The 18347-nt window shown below is 39.2% G+C and overlaps 1 protein-coding gene across 1 annotated transcript; it reads right to left on the reverse strand.

The window, feature by feature from the left end:
* Positions 1-1180: 1180 nt before the first annotated feature.
* On the reverse strand, positions 1181-18056 carry LRRC8B (leucine rich repeat containing 8 VRAC subunit B). The gene is made up of 5 exons (XM_069022870.1): positions 17953-18056; positions 7287-7341; positions 6372-6471; positions 3556-5714; positions 1181-2583 (listed from the first exon to the last, which is right to left on the reverse strand). Exons 4-5 carry the CDS (start codon positions 5686-5688, stop codon positions 2311-2313), a joined length of 2406 nt encoding a protein of 801 aa, XP_068878971.1. The 5' UTR covers positions 5689-5714; positions 6372-6471; positions 7287-7341; positions 17953-18056; the 3' UTR covers positions 1181-2310.
* Between the last annotated feature and the right edge of the window lie 291 nt (positions 18057-18347).

Consider the following 18347-nt stretch of genomic DNA (forward strand, 5'->3'; position numbering starts at 1 on the left):
AAAATGTAACCCATTTAGCCTATAAAACAATATTACTACTAATTATGCATTTGGGTGATTCCTCAAATCCTTTGAGGCTACCATTTTAGAAATGAAGTACTTTTCTCCAAGTTATTTCTGTTATTTCACTCCTGACAGAACTAGTGTAAAATGCACATTTAAGATAATTTTTTTCCTTCATCAGTTTGACTGATTATGGAAAAGGACTGATGCCTTCCTAAAAAGTTGAAGCTATTGGCCAAGTCAGTTACTTGCTGATTTAACTTTTTCAACAAAGCCTTCCAATTTAGAAAAAAAGCTTTAAAGAAAATGCTCATTTAATCTGATATAAATTATTAGACTGCAAGTCTTACATGTCAAATTCTGGCATAAAGTGTTCTTTAATGTTAAGTTATGAAGTGCAGACAGGCCTATTGCAATTATTAACACAAGTTTTGCCACAGGGGTGTAAATCAATGCACTGTGGTTTAATCACATGTACTAGCTCTGTTGGTGAACCATGTCAATTCCTATGGGACTGTTATAAAACTCAAAATTAGTTGACAGAGTTTGGAGGAGTTACATACGGACATTATGAAACACTGTTCCAGCAGCACTAGTCTGCACATAAACACAACTAACCAGTTTAAACATTTCTAGAACTACATAGAAAGCAATAGTTTTACCACATTTTGGTTCCCTGAGAAGAAAAGTGCTCCCAACTACAAAGGTCTTTGGAATGCCATCAGTACAGTGGATAAACATGCACCTCTTGCACTGCTCCTGCAAAGACATCTATTTTCATGTTGATCAGATTTGTTTGGGCATTTTCATTCAAAATAAACTTCACACTCCACAAAACTGGCAGTGGAATGGGAGCAAGAGATGACTGAAAGTAGTCTAATACTAAAATTAATTTTATCTGTGATGATTTGTTATTACAAACTGGAATGCAGTCTGTTAGCATACTTCTTGAACACAAAGTCATTAAGGGCACAGTTTACTTCATCTGTTTATTAATCCCATAATTGAGATTAGTTTTCCAAAACTTTTTGTACTATGTTGAAGTTTTAAAGTATGTTTTTGGAAAGCATGCTAACCTGTTCCTTCCCCAGGGGCATAACTTATGTTTTTAGTGAACATGATAAACATCATGAGAATTAAGACTTCAAATATAATAAAACAGCGCACAGCAGAAGAATGAAGTCAGGAAACATTTTATTTCCATCCAGTTTTGCAAGTATTAAGGATGGCATAAGAGTTTATCCCACCACTATGATTTATGAAATTATTACATCCCTAGAAGAGGCAAAGCTTATAATGCTTCCTGTCTTTTCCTCCTAAGTGCATATAAGATGTGTGATTATTTAGTTTATCTGTGTCCTTCTGCCCCTATCTAATACAAATGTCCTTCATCCTCTCCCCAATAACTGGGTGTGGAGAAGCTGCACTGAGGCAGTCAGTAATGAGAAGTTATAAAAATATTAATCAGCAACATACACTACACTAACACCTGGGATGCTCACAACATACAGAAGACAACTTTGCAACTATACTGTGTTCTGTTTGCCATCACTGTCTCTGAAGATCAGTAATGTGAGATTGGTTCTCTAGGACATGCGCACAACAGTCACTTCAGATTCTTCTGATTCTTCCCAATTGCTAGGCAACAATTAATTTTGTATTTACTATTTTTAAGACAAAATGCTGAAACCAGTTCTAGGTTTTTAATAGTAAGATTCAAATGGCATCTTCCACAATTATAGAATTAATGCTTAGTACTTGTCAAAAGCTTTTAAAAATTAAGTTATGATGAAAAATTACTTTCAGTATACCCCATGCAAATAAACTGCTCAAATAGTTTAAGCTCTTAATTTAATACATCCTAAGTTAGAGAAGAATTCATATTTAGAAACTAATTCCAGACAGTTCTTAGACCTCATATGGCAGGAGATGAAACTGTTTAAAATCATCACTATCAACAGAAAAAATTCTCATAGGAAAAAAGTATATACACTCTCACTATAGCCAGGCAATCACCTCTTCCATATCAATACTACCATAAACATTTAGCTGAATTATTTCAATCAGTAGAACCTAAACAACAGTTCATGTTCTAAAATTTTCAAGCATGTTTACCTGTAAAAGGCTGCATCTTTTATTTGAATCTAAGTAAAATTTTCTTTTCCAATACAATCAACTCAGTTCAATGCATTTAAGACTGATTTGTAAATTGCTCTCTTTCCTTCACTCCTCTCTACCTATACAGATTTTTGGAGATATATTAAGCAAGACTTGTAAAATGCAGTGATGCAGAGTTTCATTTTAAACTTAGGACTTATCTGAGCATGCCTGCAAACGCTCTCTGACACGAGGGGGAAGTGTTTTTAACAACCTTTCCTCTACAATTAGATTATTTCGCTTTAAGAACTGACATTCTTCCAGTTCAGCAGGAAGTGATTCAAGATAGTTTCCAATGAGCTCTAAGTGAACAAGATTCAGTAGCTGACCCACAAAAGGGGACAAATTCATCAGACTGTTATTTCCCAGAAGAAGAAATTGCAGCTTTTTGCACTGAAATAATCCATCAGGCAGCATTTCAATCTAGAAAAAGAAAAGAGAAGAACAAAAATAAAGTACATTAGAAGTTGTTAGCCTAGGTACAGCTGCATGTTTTGACATTTCCAGTTTTTATTTTAGGGTAAAAAACCCTCTTAGTTTATGAAAGGAAAAGGAAGACTGTAATTTCTCTATCATTATGTGATCAAGTGCTTGAGAGCACTACAATGGTTTTATTATACCTGTTTTGTTACAAAGCTGCTTAGCTCCTGGCACACACCAAGCCTGGAAGGAGGAGCACATCCATGCATGCATGCAGAGGAGTGCAGAGGGCAGGGGAGAGGAAGAGCCCACTGTCCCCTGAGAATCACTTAAGAACAAGCACAGGCTATGGAGAGACATTAGCAGCTCCTGTGCTGTGAAACCTGTACAAGCACTTACCTGTGCAGTACAGTAATCTTGGCCCACTCTACTGACATTAACATCCAAAACAAGCCTCACCAATGAAAACAATTATAAGCCTCAAAAGAAGTCACAAGCCTGAGCCCTACACTAATGAGCCAGAGAGTTTAGCACTGCTGATGAGGTTACCAACCATAATTATTTCCCTCTTCCCCATCATACACCTGAGCTGCTTATCAACCAGCTGTTGATTCACTTTAGCTTTCAGTTTGACATTTTAAGGTAAAAATTAAATGCTGTTTACTTCCATTAAAATAGTACATAGGGTTGACAGCTGCAAGGCAAGGAAAGATGCGTTTCTGCAGCCATGCTAACCTATACTGTCTCTGGATCAAAGCCCTTAAGCTGCTACAAACCAGGATAGTACTTATTCAGTATTAGGTGAGCTTTGCTGATTCCAAAGCTTCAGTAATTAAACAAGCACCACCCCTTTTTTCTGGGTTTGCTTTAATCATGAACACCACAAAAGCACTTCAAGCTAGAGGCTGTTCCAGAAGAAATAGTAGGTTAAATATCTATTTTTGGTTTTGAGTAGTAATTCAAAGTTCTACTTACGTGGTTTTTTGTCAAAGCCAAGTACTGCAGGTTGGTCAGATAACCAATTTCTTCTGGGATGGAGGTTAGCTTATTATAGCTAAGATCCAAATAGTGTAACTTTCTACAAAGAAATAGCTGCAATGGAACATTCTTAATATTATTATAATTTAGATACAACTGTTCCAGGTTTGATAATGCACCAATCTGCACTGGGACATATGAAATACTGTTGTGCCACAATTTTAAGCAAGAAAGATTCTTAAGATGTTGGAAACTAATTATTTCTTCCACTGTTCTGAGGTTATTTTCTTTTAAGTCAATTTCATGCAAATTGTTTAGGGTAAAAATGGAATGGGGAATGCGCTCTAAATCGCAGCAGATTAATTCCAAGGTTCTCAGGTTTACCAGCTTCTTCAGGTTATTCAGCACTATCAGCTTATTTCCCTCATTGTTGATAGACAAGTGTTGTAAAGAAGGCAGAAGATCTGTAATCACTTGAGGTATACGGGAAAGGTTGTTTTTTAAGTGAATGGATCTCAGATTTTTTAGCCCCTGAAAGCCATCATTGTATATGGAGTTGTGATGATCTAGCATGAAATATCCTGTTAAGCACAATTCTTGTAGGTTTTTTAGATGAAAGACCCAAAACGGAATTCTTCCCATCTCACTAGATTTCAAACGCAAGGTTTTCAGATTTTCTTCTAAAAAGTTGACTGCTGGATAATCCATCGTTAGTGCTGAATGATAAACATTGAGTTCTTTGAGATTGACAAGCTGGGTCACAGCTGAAGGAAGTTTGGCTTCGGGAATAAGTTCCAGGCTTAGGACTTCTATTTCTGTCAGTTCAAAGACACTGTCTGGAAGACCATTTAACATGAAAAGGTGAAGTTCAGTCTTGTCTTGGGAATTTCTTACTAGTTTATTTTTCAGTTTTTCCACTGACCATTCATTGTTAAGATTTATCTGTTTGAGTTCGTTCTCACTCAAATCAGACAGGAATATTGAGAATCGCTGAGAATAAAGAGGATCATACTGATCTGCCAAGTGAAGAATAAATGCAAAGTCATTCTTTACATCAGGTATATCAGTGTAATTACTTTTCTCTCTCAACTTCTCAAAGGAGTATTGCTTAAGTGAACTTCTTAACATCCACCACAAACTGTAAGTACAAGTTAATCCATAGAAGATCACTAAAACAACATAAAATGAAGCCAAAACTTTAAAAATTTCTGCTAGCGAATAAACACACTGGTACCTTTTGTAGCCTGTAAAGGCTTGAACATTAACTACACAATCAATTTCAAGTGTAATAAAGGATAAATAGTAGGGGACATAAATTACTATTATGACAACTACAAAGACTTTCACTATAATCTGTTTCATATACACCGTGTATACGACATCCTTTTCTTCGGCGTGTACTCTGAATTTCTTCACTTTTTCAAATATAGCTTTAGCTTGTTCCCCTTCTATTTTATCAAGAACACTTGAATTTTCTCTTCCAGTTGTTTCCAAGCCAGGTTGTGAATACGGCAGGGACTGTCTGCTGGCCCCTATGTCTCCTGAACACTGAGGTGATGAAATCACTGTTTTTGATTTGGCTATCGGCAACTTCCTCGCAGACTGCTCGGCAACTGTTTCTGAGAGGGCACGCGTTGTCCACGGAGAGTCAAAACACTTCTGAAGAACAGCTACAAAGTGCTCAAGCCTGGAACTTGTACTAGGATAGTAAAGCCAGAAATTACTGCAAGCTGCAAAAATAAAGGTATGCAAAAGCACTAGGTATGGAAAAAATTTGGCAAACCAGTGAAGTTGTCGCTCATAACATACGGCATCAATGTAGGAATACTGCTGCCGATGGAGATAATTCTGGATTTTAAGCGGGATGATTATCGGTGCTGTCGAGCTAGCTGACATGTTAAGGTTGGCTTTAACTAAATCCCAAGGCACAGCACAGTGATTGTCAAATTCTAGCTTGCAAGGAAGACAACACAATACTCTGGTTTGAGTAAGCTGGAGAGCCCCAGCAAGCACAGCAAGTAGCAGCATTATCATGGTGAGGTAATACCAGAAGACATCCCACCATGGTTTTAGTATGTGGTAGGATGACTGGGCATCTGCTAAGCATTTGAGATCTGTTAGCGTGATCATGACTTTCACCTGTGAGAGAACAGCAGCTGGTAGAAGAAAAAAGAAAAGACATTCTTAGATAATTGTTAAAAACAATTTATCTCACCATTAAATACTTGAAGTTTATTACCGTTTTCACAGTCTTAAATATGTGTAACATGTGGCTTGGACTCCAGAGCATAGTGAAAGGATCCAAGAACTTCTGGGACCTGACCCCAGCCATCATCTCATGGATTTATTTTAAGGAAAGGTACTTGGAATGCAAAAACTTAGAGAGTGAAACTAGCACGAGAGATTAGGAGAAGGTATATTTTAACCAAACATTTGGGCACTGCTCCAGTAGAAGCAACAAGCAGGTATAAGTTAAAGCAGGCCTTCACTACCATCATTAACTTACGTAAGTGATTTCTTATTTATGAAGAATTCCAAAATCAGAGTGGTACATTAACATGATGGCTCTTGTAATTTAGAACTTTCTACCAGATTAAATAATTCTACCCAGTTAAAAATATACAAATTCCTGAAAAGGCATTTTGTATTACATATTCTTATGTATAATTCCCCATCTTCTCCCATCAAGAGAATTAAGCATATTGGCAGAATAAAAATTAAGGTGGCACAATTTATTATTGTTCAATATTGTTTATATATATATATAAATGACACATTTAACTCTCTGAAGCATAGGTTTGATTCATACTTACTTTACTAATTAAAGAGAATAAAAAACACAGCACTGCTCAGTCAGGAGGTCTACACCTTTTAAAATTCCTTGGACATGCCATCTTTACATTTGTCTTCATTCTGGATGGAGAAAATATTGAATATACTTATTTGCAATGCCTTAACCTAAATAAAGAGCAAACATTTCAGCTTGCATTAGAACTGCTGCCTCGTTGTGCATCCATTAAGCTCTGCATTTCTACAGCTACATGAAATGGAACAGTTTGTACTCATATGTGATCATGCAGAATGAGAAATAAAAGCTTTGCAGTTACATCAACACAAAAATCCCCAAACACCGAGGGGAAACTGCCTACAGCTAGCCCTATTTCAATGAGGAAGTAATTTTTTTCCCCAAACAACTATGAACTTGTTACTTGGGAAACTGACCCCCACCAGGCTACACCCTCCTTTCAGGCAGTTGTAGAGACTGGTAAGTTCCCCCTGAACCTCCTTTTCTCCTGGCTGAGCTCCCCCAGCTGCTCCTCACAGAACTTGTGCTCCAGACCCTTCCCCAGCTCCACTGTCCTTCTCTGGGCTCACTCCAGCCCCTCACTGTCCTTCTTGTCATGAGGGGCCCAGAACTGGACACAGCACTCGAGGTGGGACCTCACAAGTTCCCAGCACAGGGAACTGCCCTGGTCCCCCTGGCTACACTGTTTTTGATACAGGCCAGGCCACTGGCCTTCTTGGCCACCTGGGCACATGCTGGTTCTTGTTTATAGTATGTTGGTACTGTACATTTCAATTTTAAACAGACCTGACAAACTGTTACAAAAAGTCAAACAATAGCTGAACCTTATTCTTACTCCACATTCAAGTGGAAAGGATGACTGAAAATAAATTAACCCTTCTTGCACTGACAAAGCCATTTATAATAAAATACAAAAACTTACCAGGCCCACCCAAGGGAAAGCAGCTGAAGAAGGACTGGATGGTTACAATACACTCCTGTAAGGAAAATAAATTGTCGTAAGATTGTGAAATATCTGGACTCCAAAAACTGTGAGTATTAGAACAGTAGCTCATTCCTCCTTCCACAACAGCATTTTAGAGAGCAAACATTCTAAGAGTAAAAGATCTAAGGATCTACAAGATACCATCCCCTTCAAAACATTTGTTCACTATCTGAAAGTTGCTTTTCCTAAAGTAGAGGTGAAGTATTGGCCTCTCTCATTGTCCCCTTTCTAAGCACTAAAAGCTTAGAAAAAAAAGCTCAACAGTTATTGCATTTAAGTAAAGCTACAAGTTCTGCAGCTGAGATGCTCTACATAGCTGGGAATTAGCAATTTCTTCAATCACTCCACCTCAACTTCCAAAAGCACATCTCAAATGCCTTTAAAATGAGATCTTTTGATATAATTCTTGTGGTTTGAATATAAATTTGTTGGTATAAAAGCACAAAGAGATACTAAACCCATTCAAATTAAGGCTTTCATTCTGCAAAGAATACCTGGATCGCATCTTGACTCAAGCCAAACATGCTTGATTTGAATGTAAACAGAAGAAAATAAACTTTTTTTTCCACTTCCAACCTCAAATTAAAACCAGTCAGTTCTTCTTGCTTGAACTTTCTTATAAAAATGAAAGACTTGGGACCTCTGTTAAAGTTGTAAAGAACATACTAAGAGATGAATATATTGAACAATGAAAAAAAGTAAGATTAAAAGGTAAAAATAGCACATTTTTAATAAAGAAAATTACTCAAAAAGTCAAAATTATCACTAAGTTGGCTGAGAGTTTAACATAGTGTGAAAGGTCTACTGAACACGAGTATAGGAGCAATTCTTTTCCTGACAAACATGTAAACCTCATCAGGGACTTGGGAAGATACTAATGTTTTAGGATGATTCATGTAACTAAATGCTTACAGGAGTAAGTAATATATTCCTTGGGGAATAAGGCATACCTGTTCAGTACCAAGGACAAAATTCAGAGTACAATAAAACAGTTAACACTCTTTGATAAAGTAATTTCCATAAAATTTACAAAAAGGAAAACAGAAAATGAAATTTAAGCCAATTCTGTGAAAAGCATATTGGTATACTTGAGAGCTTGAATCACTCAGTACACCTTTTTCAACCAATGACATAATGCTAAAAAAAAAAAGTGTTTTGTTTTTGTACAGATTGAGAACTCAGGGTGAGACTGACTCATGTAACTTTGCGAAGTCTGTTTCCATAAAATGCTTTGTCACCTCTCTGCCTTGCAATGGAAAGCTGTTAGTCCCCATCAGAGATTCCCAAAGAAAGACTACATCCTTGCTGTGGTATTACAACACTTTCTAGCAGGAAGCAAATGTCACAATATTGAGTATTTAAATACTTGAAGTCTGGTCTGGTGAAGGGCTACTTTCTGAAGCCTTCCAATGAAGCAGGTGTATCCATTACAGTTCTGTGTGTATGAAGTAAAGCTTCCCATCGGAGGAGTACGCAGTATAAACAACTGTAATGTAAACATGTGAATTATTGATAATAATTTTGTTGAAGACATTTTTCTTTCAAATCCTATCTGTATGCCAAGAGTGACTAATCAAATGGAATAACACTGAACTGTAATGGATTTGATAAACCTCATCTCCAGCAGCTTTCAACCCATATCGAAGCCATAAAAGCTTTTCAAAGTGGCCTAACTCAATTGGCAATCTTAGAAGAAGAGAGAATGAAGTTTAGCCCCAGGCAAAAAGATGACTTCAGGAGAGTTACACCAGACCAATACAGAGACACAGACCAGAAAAATAAAGTAAAAAAGATCACTTATATCTAGGTAATTTTTAGTTACTTCAAGACTTACTAAATCTGATCAACAGAAACATATCCAAAATGTGAATAAAAGGCTCTCATTTTGAAAAATATTATCTATAAGCATCAGATACCCACCACCACCCCCAGCTGCCAAAAGGGTACTTGGCATTGCATTACTCTGTCATTTGGTCATTGCTCACATAATTTATAGGCATATTTAGTTAGGGATATCTTTGCAGCAAGGCAACTGCCTTTCTTGTCCTCCCTCAAGGGTATTTAACTTGTGTTTCCAACACACTAATTTAATCAAGATAGATTTATACAACTAAAGCATACCTTGACAGGTATTCCCATGGCCCCATATTTGCTTTTTTCCCTTCCCCCTCAAACACAGCCACCAAGTTTTCAGCCAGTCTCTTTAGACTCTTGCAGTTGCTTCTCAAATTAGATAAGGAGATGCTGACATACTATGTACTGTAGCTGTTTTATCAATTTTCTATCAAAAGTCTTTCCTGAACTACAGTACTAACTTAGCTTCTACCTAATTTAAATAGATCACTTTTTCTTCTCAAGTTTTGGATGGAAAATTAAGTCCAATAATAAACTAAACACACAATCAGTTTGGCTTCATAGGCAGTTTTGAGACTCCCCTATGAGATTCCCAGTACCTGCTTATGGTTTCACATGCACAGCCTGAACCTCCACTTGCAAATAAATCCTCATGAAAATTCCCAAAGGGAAAAAAAAATAAACAAATTTTACCCATACACACACATCACCAAAACAGATCTTTCCTGGCAAAAACTTCTCCTTTTATTGGCATGTTACTGCTTCCTTTCTCAAGTACTCTGTAAACAATCAATAGCCAGGTACTGCAAGAGTTCTGGTGCAAGTGACTCCATAAAGAATGATACTGCCATAGTTACTCGTAGCAGAAGCATTTACATAACTGCCTCTCCCTTTTTCAAGCAGTGATACATGGTCTTTCAGAATCTGTACTTTGGTCACCTGAGTGCACACACAGACTCAGCTGTAGGACCTTTTTGATAGGGATTGTGGTTTTGAATCTGCATTCCATGGAACGCAGAACAACACAAACAAGATTAGAGAAAGCTTCTTTTCAGCTCATTCTGAAGGAGATCACAGGTGACAATTAAACATGTATAAGTGATTATCCTTTTGTAAAACAAACCCAAAGACATTCCCACACTCTACAATAACCAGCATATTCCTCAACCACTGGATCTTCAACACTACACTAACATTATTACAAGTTTGCCATATCAATCTCTCAAATAATCAAAGACCCAAAGTCCTTCCAAATACTCAGAAATTACAACTACAGACAATCTCAGTGATCTGTACCTGGACTGACTAGAGGCCCTTGCCTTTCTTAAACACTCCTGCTCTCAAGACAGCTGAACATAAGGTATAAAATAGTAATAGCAAAGTTTTATGCTGCTTAAGAATCAGTCCTTGCTCTCTCGGGAAGGCTTACATGAGTCTATATAGCCAAGTAATTTCTGAGGGAAAAAACTGCAAGCATAGTTTAAAATTTACTAAGTTGGGCTACACTAATATTTTTACAAGACTTACCCTTCTGTGCTACTGTTTCAGAGTTAACTGCTCAGCACATAAGTTGATTTAAAAAACCCCCTTAAAATTAAGCAACTACTACCTCACTCTACCACTACCATATCTTCCTCAAGCTGAGAAAAACAAGACTAGAACACGGCAAGTATATTTCAGTTTCCTCAACTATCTACAAGCTTGAACATTCCCAGGTTCAACACAAAAGGTCTAAAAACAACTTAAAGGCAGTTTCACCTTTTTTTCTCTCTCTGGTACACTTAATGCAAGAAAAATACTTTATATAGTCTAAAGTCTCTATAAAGTTGCAGTCTAATCTTAATTGAAAATATGCTTTACTCCAATTTGATTTGCTTTACAAGCACAAGATCTACTCCTGAAATCTGACTGTGCAGGATTAGATACATTACATTATGCATTTCTTTCCTATGCCTGCAGCACTCCAAAACAGACCAATGTCTTCCTTAAGCCACATTAACTTCGCATTAAATATCATTGATATGCAAGTATTGAGCCTTTTCTCTATTCAAGGAAGGCCAGTTAAGAGGTAAACTTTGTAAAATACGTCACTGGTCCAACACTCACTAGGGAGATGGACTACATTCAAACATTCCAGTTGCCTAAGTACTTAAAATTACATACCTGTGGGCCACATTATAGGTACTGAATCACATCCGTTAGGTCTGCCCAAGTGCATGAAGTTACTTAAGCTTAACTCTCAATAGCAGATGGGAGGGTAAAAACAAGTCAACTACTTTGAAGATTAAACTCTGTAATGAAGTTGCATTATAAAATTTGTATTTAAAAGTTATGTTGTGTGCTTTTATATATCATACTAGTCTAGCCCATAGAGCAATTTCAAATACAAATTCACATTCATATACAAATACTTTGACTAGTAAAAACACTTTCCCCAGCCCTCTCCTCAAATTAAGTCCAAGGTGTAAAGGATTGTGTTCTGTGAAATAGGCCACAACCTATGCTTCTAGAAAGGCCTGTACTAGTGAGGAAAAGATTCAGTTTAAACCCAAGTTTAAAAGCAAAGAGTTAGGTGAGACCAACAATTTACACAAAAACCCTACAAAATAAAATGGAGAAAAATTAGTAAGTAGGTACAAACCTAAGTTTCTTAACAAGTATTGTTACCATGTTAAATAGATAAGCCTTCTAATGGTAAAAAAATACAGTAAAATGAACAGTAGGCCAGCTTTTTTTCATGTAATTGCATCACCATGATGGATCTCTTTGAGAACAAGCGGTCTACTTGTCCAGAACCTACCACTCCATTCATAGCCATGGTGCCTTCTAAGATCCCTAATGAACCAAGCAGAATCTGGACTCCGAATCAAACGTGAGCATTTCTAGTAAGCAATCTTTTGTACAGCTTTACTGTCTCAGTACTATTTCCAAGATCAGAGATGCATTTTTAAAATAAATAAATTAAGGTTATAAGTTAAAACTTAAAGAGACATATCAGCCTCTAAAATACTGACTACAATAAATATCAATGCAAGCACCTGTTCAGAAGAGAGTGCCTTGTATTGATCATACAATAGAGACATATCTTGTTTCATCCCAATATTTAATTAATAACTTCTGACAGCTGGATCACTTCATGCAAGTAATTTTATTTCTTTCCAACTCAAACGTCGCAACTGTAAAATCATGGTAACATTTCTGCTATTCTCTAAGAAGTATTTTAATGAAGAATATTATACAGTAATAATTTCTTACTAAGTATTTAGAGAGACTGTTCTGGATTGTACTAAGGTTCTATTAGGTTCTGAGAGCTGGAAGCACACACACTTTTCCTTTTTCTAATGGTAGTCAGACAGTTATCACCTCTGTCTAATCTCAGATATATTAACTTGTATTTGTAGTCCTCATTCTACCTAGAATAATTCTGTTTCTAAAATATGAAGAGTTATCTAGTACAATAACTTAAAATTTCATCATTTGGCCAAAAAAAGGATGCTGATGTTTTTTCAACATTTATAGACTGCTAAGACCAAGCAGTATTCTCTCAGGATAGCAGATGTTGAGAATGGAAACTGCAACTGAGGTCACAAAAAACATATGCCAAATATATTCTGTCCCTGCAAGATAATTATTACCACGTACAAATATAGCTACAAGATTTAAGAATGGTCAAAAAATAGTCTTTTAGTTTTAAGTTTTCCTGATGCTGCATAAGATTAATGGAGAACTTTCTAGAAGGGAATATTATTACTTCCACAGACAAGAACTTAATTGCATCTAGGAAAATATAATTATCAGGGCAGCAATACAGAAACACATCTGATTTCACTCTATTAGTTCTGACATTGGAAAGCTGATTCGGATTTTCAGTAGCGGCTCATATCTCCTCTCAGAAGCAGCAGGTTTTCATCCTGTTTAACAGGAAAGACAGTTACTCTTGACAGCCAGCCTGACAAGCTGAAACACTTGATTCTAGATGTTTGCTCTAAACAGCTAGAACAGAATAATGAGAACAGATAAATTTCCAATTGATATCTGATGCAAACTCAGGCACTCTTTGTATGCCAGTTCTCCTGTAACCCATCTTATTACCTTTTTAAGGAATCCCAGCCCCTCCCTCCCCCCCAAGTAAGAATAGAAAAAACTTGAGACTCTGAAGTCAATACAAGCCTGCTTGAAATGGAAATTGAAGAGGCTTTACCAATCCTCCAGCAGAGTGCAATCTGGTTGCACAACTCCCTCAGTCTCTTAAGTCTCTTCCTATTCATATGACTCTGCATTTCGTATTTACTAATTGGACAAAGCAACCAGCTACATCTTCTCTTCTTTTAACAAACGGAATGGGCTGAAAGACGAATTCCCCACTGCACATACTGTGTGACAGTGCACCAACTGCATGCCTAAACATAACTCTACAGAGTTCAGAGCTGCCCATATGCATGGGATCAGGAGAGCTGAAAGCCGTGTTGTGCTTATCAGAAGCATCTCCTAGGACAACGCTAAGTTTCAGAAGCACAAACAAGTGATCAGACTTGAATTCTACAGCAAATCCACAGTAATCCTGCTTTGTTTCCTGAACAAACACCAAGTTAGTTTAGGACCTATGTTCACGTGTTGTACTTCCATCAACCCAAGTGTGCTGTGCAAGTCTCCTGTGGCGCAAAATTTCCTTTTTTGAGTAGGCTGTCTTAAGAGACCCAACAGCTGGTAAGGTTTTACAGACAGCAGCGTTATCAGAAACACACTTGGGTATGAAGCCAAGTTTAAGAACTACAAAAACAAGAGTCAAGGTTTTATCATCACCTGAATCAATTAAGAACTTTGAAGTAAAAAACATCTAGCCCCATATTTGTAAGAAACTGAATAATAATTTGAAGCAAAGCAGACACTGCTTTTAACTCCTGTTCAGTAAAGCACTTGAGTATTGACATATACCATCTTGCTTCAATTAAGCAGTAATTTTCCCAACTTTGCAGTCAGTGTTACTGCAAAGTTAGTATTTAAGCAATGTTAATGTTTAATAAAAAGTGTTTACTTGGAAAACAGTTGTCCTGTACTGCAAAGGCACTGGAAAAGTAATAATCAGTTTCACACTTGCATTGGCATGGGTTGAAAATTAAAGTTCATCCTGTAAATAATTTAAACACAGCCTAGAAACAAACAGGTTTTAGTTAAAAATTTTCAAATTCCCTCCCACCTTCAAATATTTTGGATTACACAACAAATGCACACCAAGATTTTGCTTTCATTCACATAGAAAAAGTAGTTCAAAGAACTAATACTTTAGCATTAAAATCACAATGTGCAATTATTAAATTTTAGCTCAGTAGATCCTCATATTTGGATGCAGATGATTTTATTTAGCTACCAGAAAGTAACTAAGTAAATACTTCACAACCTGAAATCACAGAATACTGATATTTTCCCCAGAAAACTAAAGCAATAATGTCTGGGAAATAAGGGGTTACATTTTCTGGGGTTTGAAATAAGAGCTCTAAAAAATCAATGTCACTTTAATTAAGCCTGAATAAACTACAAGACCAGTTTTGTAGCTGTTGTGCCACAAAACTGAAACTTTGCTAACTAAAATCACAATTCAGAGTATTATCTCACAAAGAAACAAAATGTTTGTAACAATGTCTAAATTATACAAACAATTAGTAGCAACCAGACTGTGTTACTACCACATTCTTACTGGCATCACTAGGCCCCTTACCAGCATTTTTAACCTGTTCAGTTTCTCACAGTCAACTAAATTCTCAGTTTCAGTATAAGAAATTGCATTCCAGTTTACAGCATCCAAATGTAATTAGAAGCTGAGATGGAAATGCAGTCACATAATTTATTTCAGTGTGTGCAAATACATTATTTTGAAACAGAACAACACCAATGAGAATTAAATTGAAAATAGTCCATAACAAGTTCTCCACAATTCGCTTCTGATTGTTGAAAGACCCTAGAATCCTCTCAGGTGTACATCAGAAGAGGGTATGTCAGCACTATACCTCAAACTGCATTTGTAACAGCTTTACTGAGAGTTGCATCATCTGCCTTCCTTCCAAGGTACTACACCACTACAAAACACAGCCTTTTCATATCACTAAGTTTAAATCAAATAGCTGGGCAAACTACTCGCAAGTATTATGACACTTTAGTTCAATACTGAATTGCAATTTGATTTCAACTAGCTAAAAATTAAATCCAGAACTCATTTGTAACACACTAACAACTCTTGGGGAAAATAATCCCCAAACCCATGCATAGGTACAATAAACTGAAGCCCACTCACCAAGTCTGGTAAAACTCTAATTGGAATTATATAACCTATACCACTTAAACATTAAAGACAACATACGTGAACATTAGAATATTAATTCCACTTTACATTTCTCACCCTTCTACATGGCTACCTAGGATATCTGAACCAAATAGCTTCATAACCACAGCACAGACTGCTAACTTATCTTTAAAAAGAGTAACTGCAAGAGCAACTGGCAGAATAACACTATTTACAAGACAACAGTTGAACAGCTGTTATAAGGATGCCTAAGGATAAATACAGCCCACAGGTTAGTGCTTAGAATACAGAGAGCAGTGTGAAACGTTTAGATAGGCAGCACTGAGAGCCATATAAACCACACCTTATCCCCTTAGTCACATGAAACATCCATTCCTAATCCTAGCTGAGTAAAGCTTTATGGCTTTAGCAGTAGGTATTGTAAGCTGAAGTAGTATTACTGGTGCCACAGTCTCTTTCGCTACCTGTAGCACATCAGGCAGAGCAGGCACAGCAGCAGCTAAAGCAAGACAAGACTTCCCTCCCTCTTCACCCCCCTTCAGAAATCCCTTAGAAAAATACTTGTTTGACAGTGACATACTGCTCTACGAGGTTCATTTTACAATGCTGAAATATTGATGGATGTTTCTTTAGCACTGTTGGTCCCTCTCTAAAAATTATTCAACATGCTTTCATTAACTTCAAACAACAGTTGTATTGGTAACTTGCAATAAACAAAAGGCAATTTTCTCCCCATGAAAATCCTGTTTCCCTGAAAGAGGGGACAAATACAAGTTAGACCAGCAACTCCCTTCTCTCAAAAGTGTAAGGGAGCAAGCAAGTTCCTAAAAGTTACATGAATCCTACTGAAGTTAAAAGTCAATTGCATTACGTCAATATAAAATCCAGCAGAATGTAATAGTATGTGCTAATGTAAAACTCTGATAAACATTTTGTTATCTGACTACAACAGAATGCCTTAAACACTCAAGAAAAACCTTAACCCCCCCCCCCCGTATTATATACTAACTACTGGTTCTCTGCCATAATCATTCTCCTTTCTGCTCTCATTTCATTTCATGTCCTTTGCCCTGTTCAGGGCCACATTATACTGAAGAAAAGCTCCTTAGGATAACTCTCCTATTCCCCACACTGTCAGCTGAGCTACACAGAGTAAAGAAAATACATACAATATAGACAATACTTAATAAATTCTACAAGTACTGTAATACTTCACTACTTAATACTCATGGGGTTTTCCTTCACTGCTCTCTTGAAATTTTAAGTTAAACAATACAGATCAATAAGGCCTCATTCGTTGCCCTCCCTGTGAGGAAGGTATGTAAGGAAAAATTCCAAGACACCTGAAATAACTGATGCCTTACGTTATCCTTTCAACAAACAAAGAAAGAGAGCTGTGAGTCAGCAGAGCTTATAGATTAAATACTTGAAACCAGAAGTGATCACATAGCTTTTAGCTTGTTCTAGGACTACCTCACAGGTATAGTTTTAAAGGACCACACTAGGGGCTAAATCAAACACAGTTTACCTTATCAGCATAATTAATGACATTCTTAATATAAAATTAAGCTTTAGGGAAGTCCACTTTAATAACTCCTACATAACTGGTCAACTGCAGCATCACCAGGGACCCGAAGCCAGGAAAGCTGCCTGAGTTTCACCCCTGAGCAGACGGGCACAAAGTCAGCCTGACGCCACTCGCACAACTCAGCCAGGGCGCAAAGAGAGGCTGCCACGCAAGGGGCTGCTACAAGATCACTGACTCGCTCAGACGAGAAACGCATTGGCCAGACAGAGGAAAGGAAGACAACAACAGATAGGACGGTTCTTGTTCGATGCGCAGAACTGTCAGGCCTCAACACCGAGTTAACTCTTCTCTCCCTTGCGGGGAGGCTGGGACTTGGCTCCCGCCTGCCACTTTCCCGAGGGCAGGTGCCGCCTCCACGCCCGGGACCGAAGCGTGACAGCTGCCGCTATGGACGGAGGAGCCCGGGGCGGAGGAAAGCGGCCCCAGGCGACCTGTAGCGCCCGGGTCACTCGAGGACACGCGCAGATATCGGTTACGCAAAGCACAGAGCGGTTTTCGCCGAGCCCCGCCCGCGGGCCCCGGGGCGGCCACAGACCCGCTCGGCGCCCCGCGCCCAGTTCCTCTCCGCCTCGGCCGGCCCGCGGGGCTACGGCAGGTGAGCGGCCCCGCTGCCGGGCGCCGCCGAGGGAAGGGGCGGCCGCCGCGCAGGCTCACCGGGCCGCCGGACGAGCGGCGCCGGGCACCCCGCGAGACGGCAGCGCCCTCCCGCTCCGCTAGCGGAGGGGCAACCCCGGGAAAAGCGGGGACGGCGAGAGCTGCCCTCGGAAAGCCCCGCTCAGTGCTGCTCCCCCTCCTTCCACCCGTCCCTCCCTCGCACGCCGGGGCCGCGGGGCACCTGTCAGCGGCAGCCGCCCCTCCCTTACCTGCCGCCGCCACCCCCGGCCCGCCCGCGCAGCGGCGCTGGGTCCGCGCGCTCCGTCCGCGCGGCAGCCGGCGGCGCAGCGCGGGGCACCGGCTCCAACCGGCGCGTCTGGGGCGGGCCCCGCTGGCCGCCGGTGTCACGTTACCGCCGGCGCAGCCAATGGGGCGAGGCAGGCGGCGCCGCTGACGGGCCGGGGGCGGGGGAGCTGCAGCGGACAAAAGCGCCGCGCCCGGCTCCGGCCCAGCCCCTCTGCTCACCTGCGGAGCCGCCTCACCGGCTCTGCGGGCAGCTCCTGGCACCGTAGCCGTGCCCCTCCACCTCAGAGCTCCTCGGTACGGCGCCGCGGGCAGCAGCCCCCCGCCCCCTCGGTGCCGGCGTTTAAATAACCCGAGCCGT

Source organism: Aphelocoma coerulescens, chromosome 8 (genome assembly GCF_041296385.1).
Source record: "Aphelocoma coerulescens isolate FSJ_1873_10779 chromosome 8, UR_Acoe_1.0, whole genome shotgun sequence".
Taxonomy (NCBI): domain Eukaryota; kingdom Metazoa; phylum Chordata; class Aves; order Passeriformes; family Corvidae; genus Aphelocoma; species Aphelocoma coerulescens.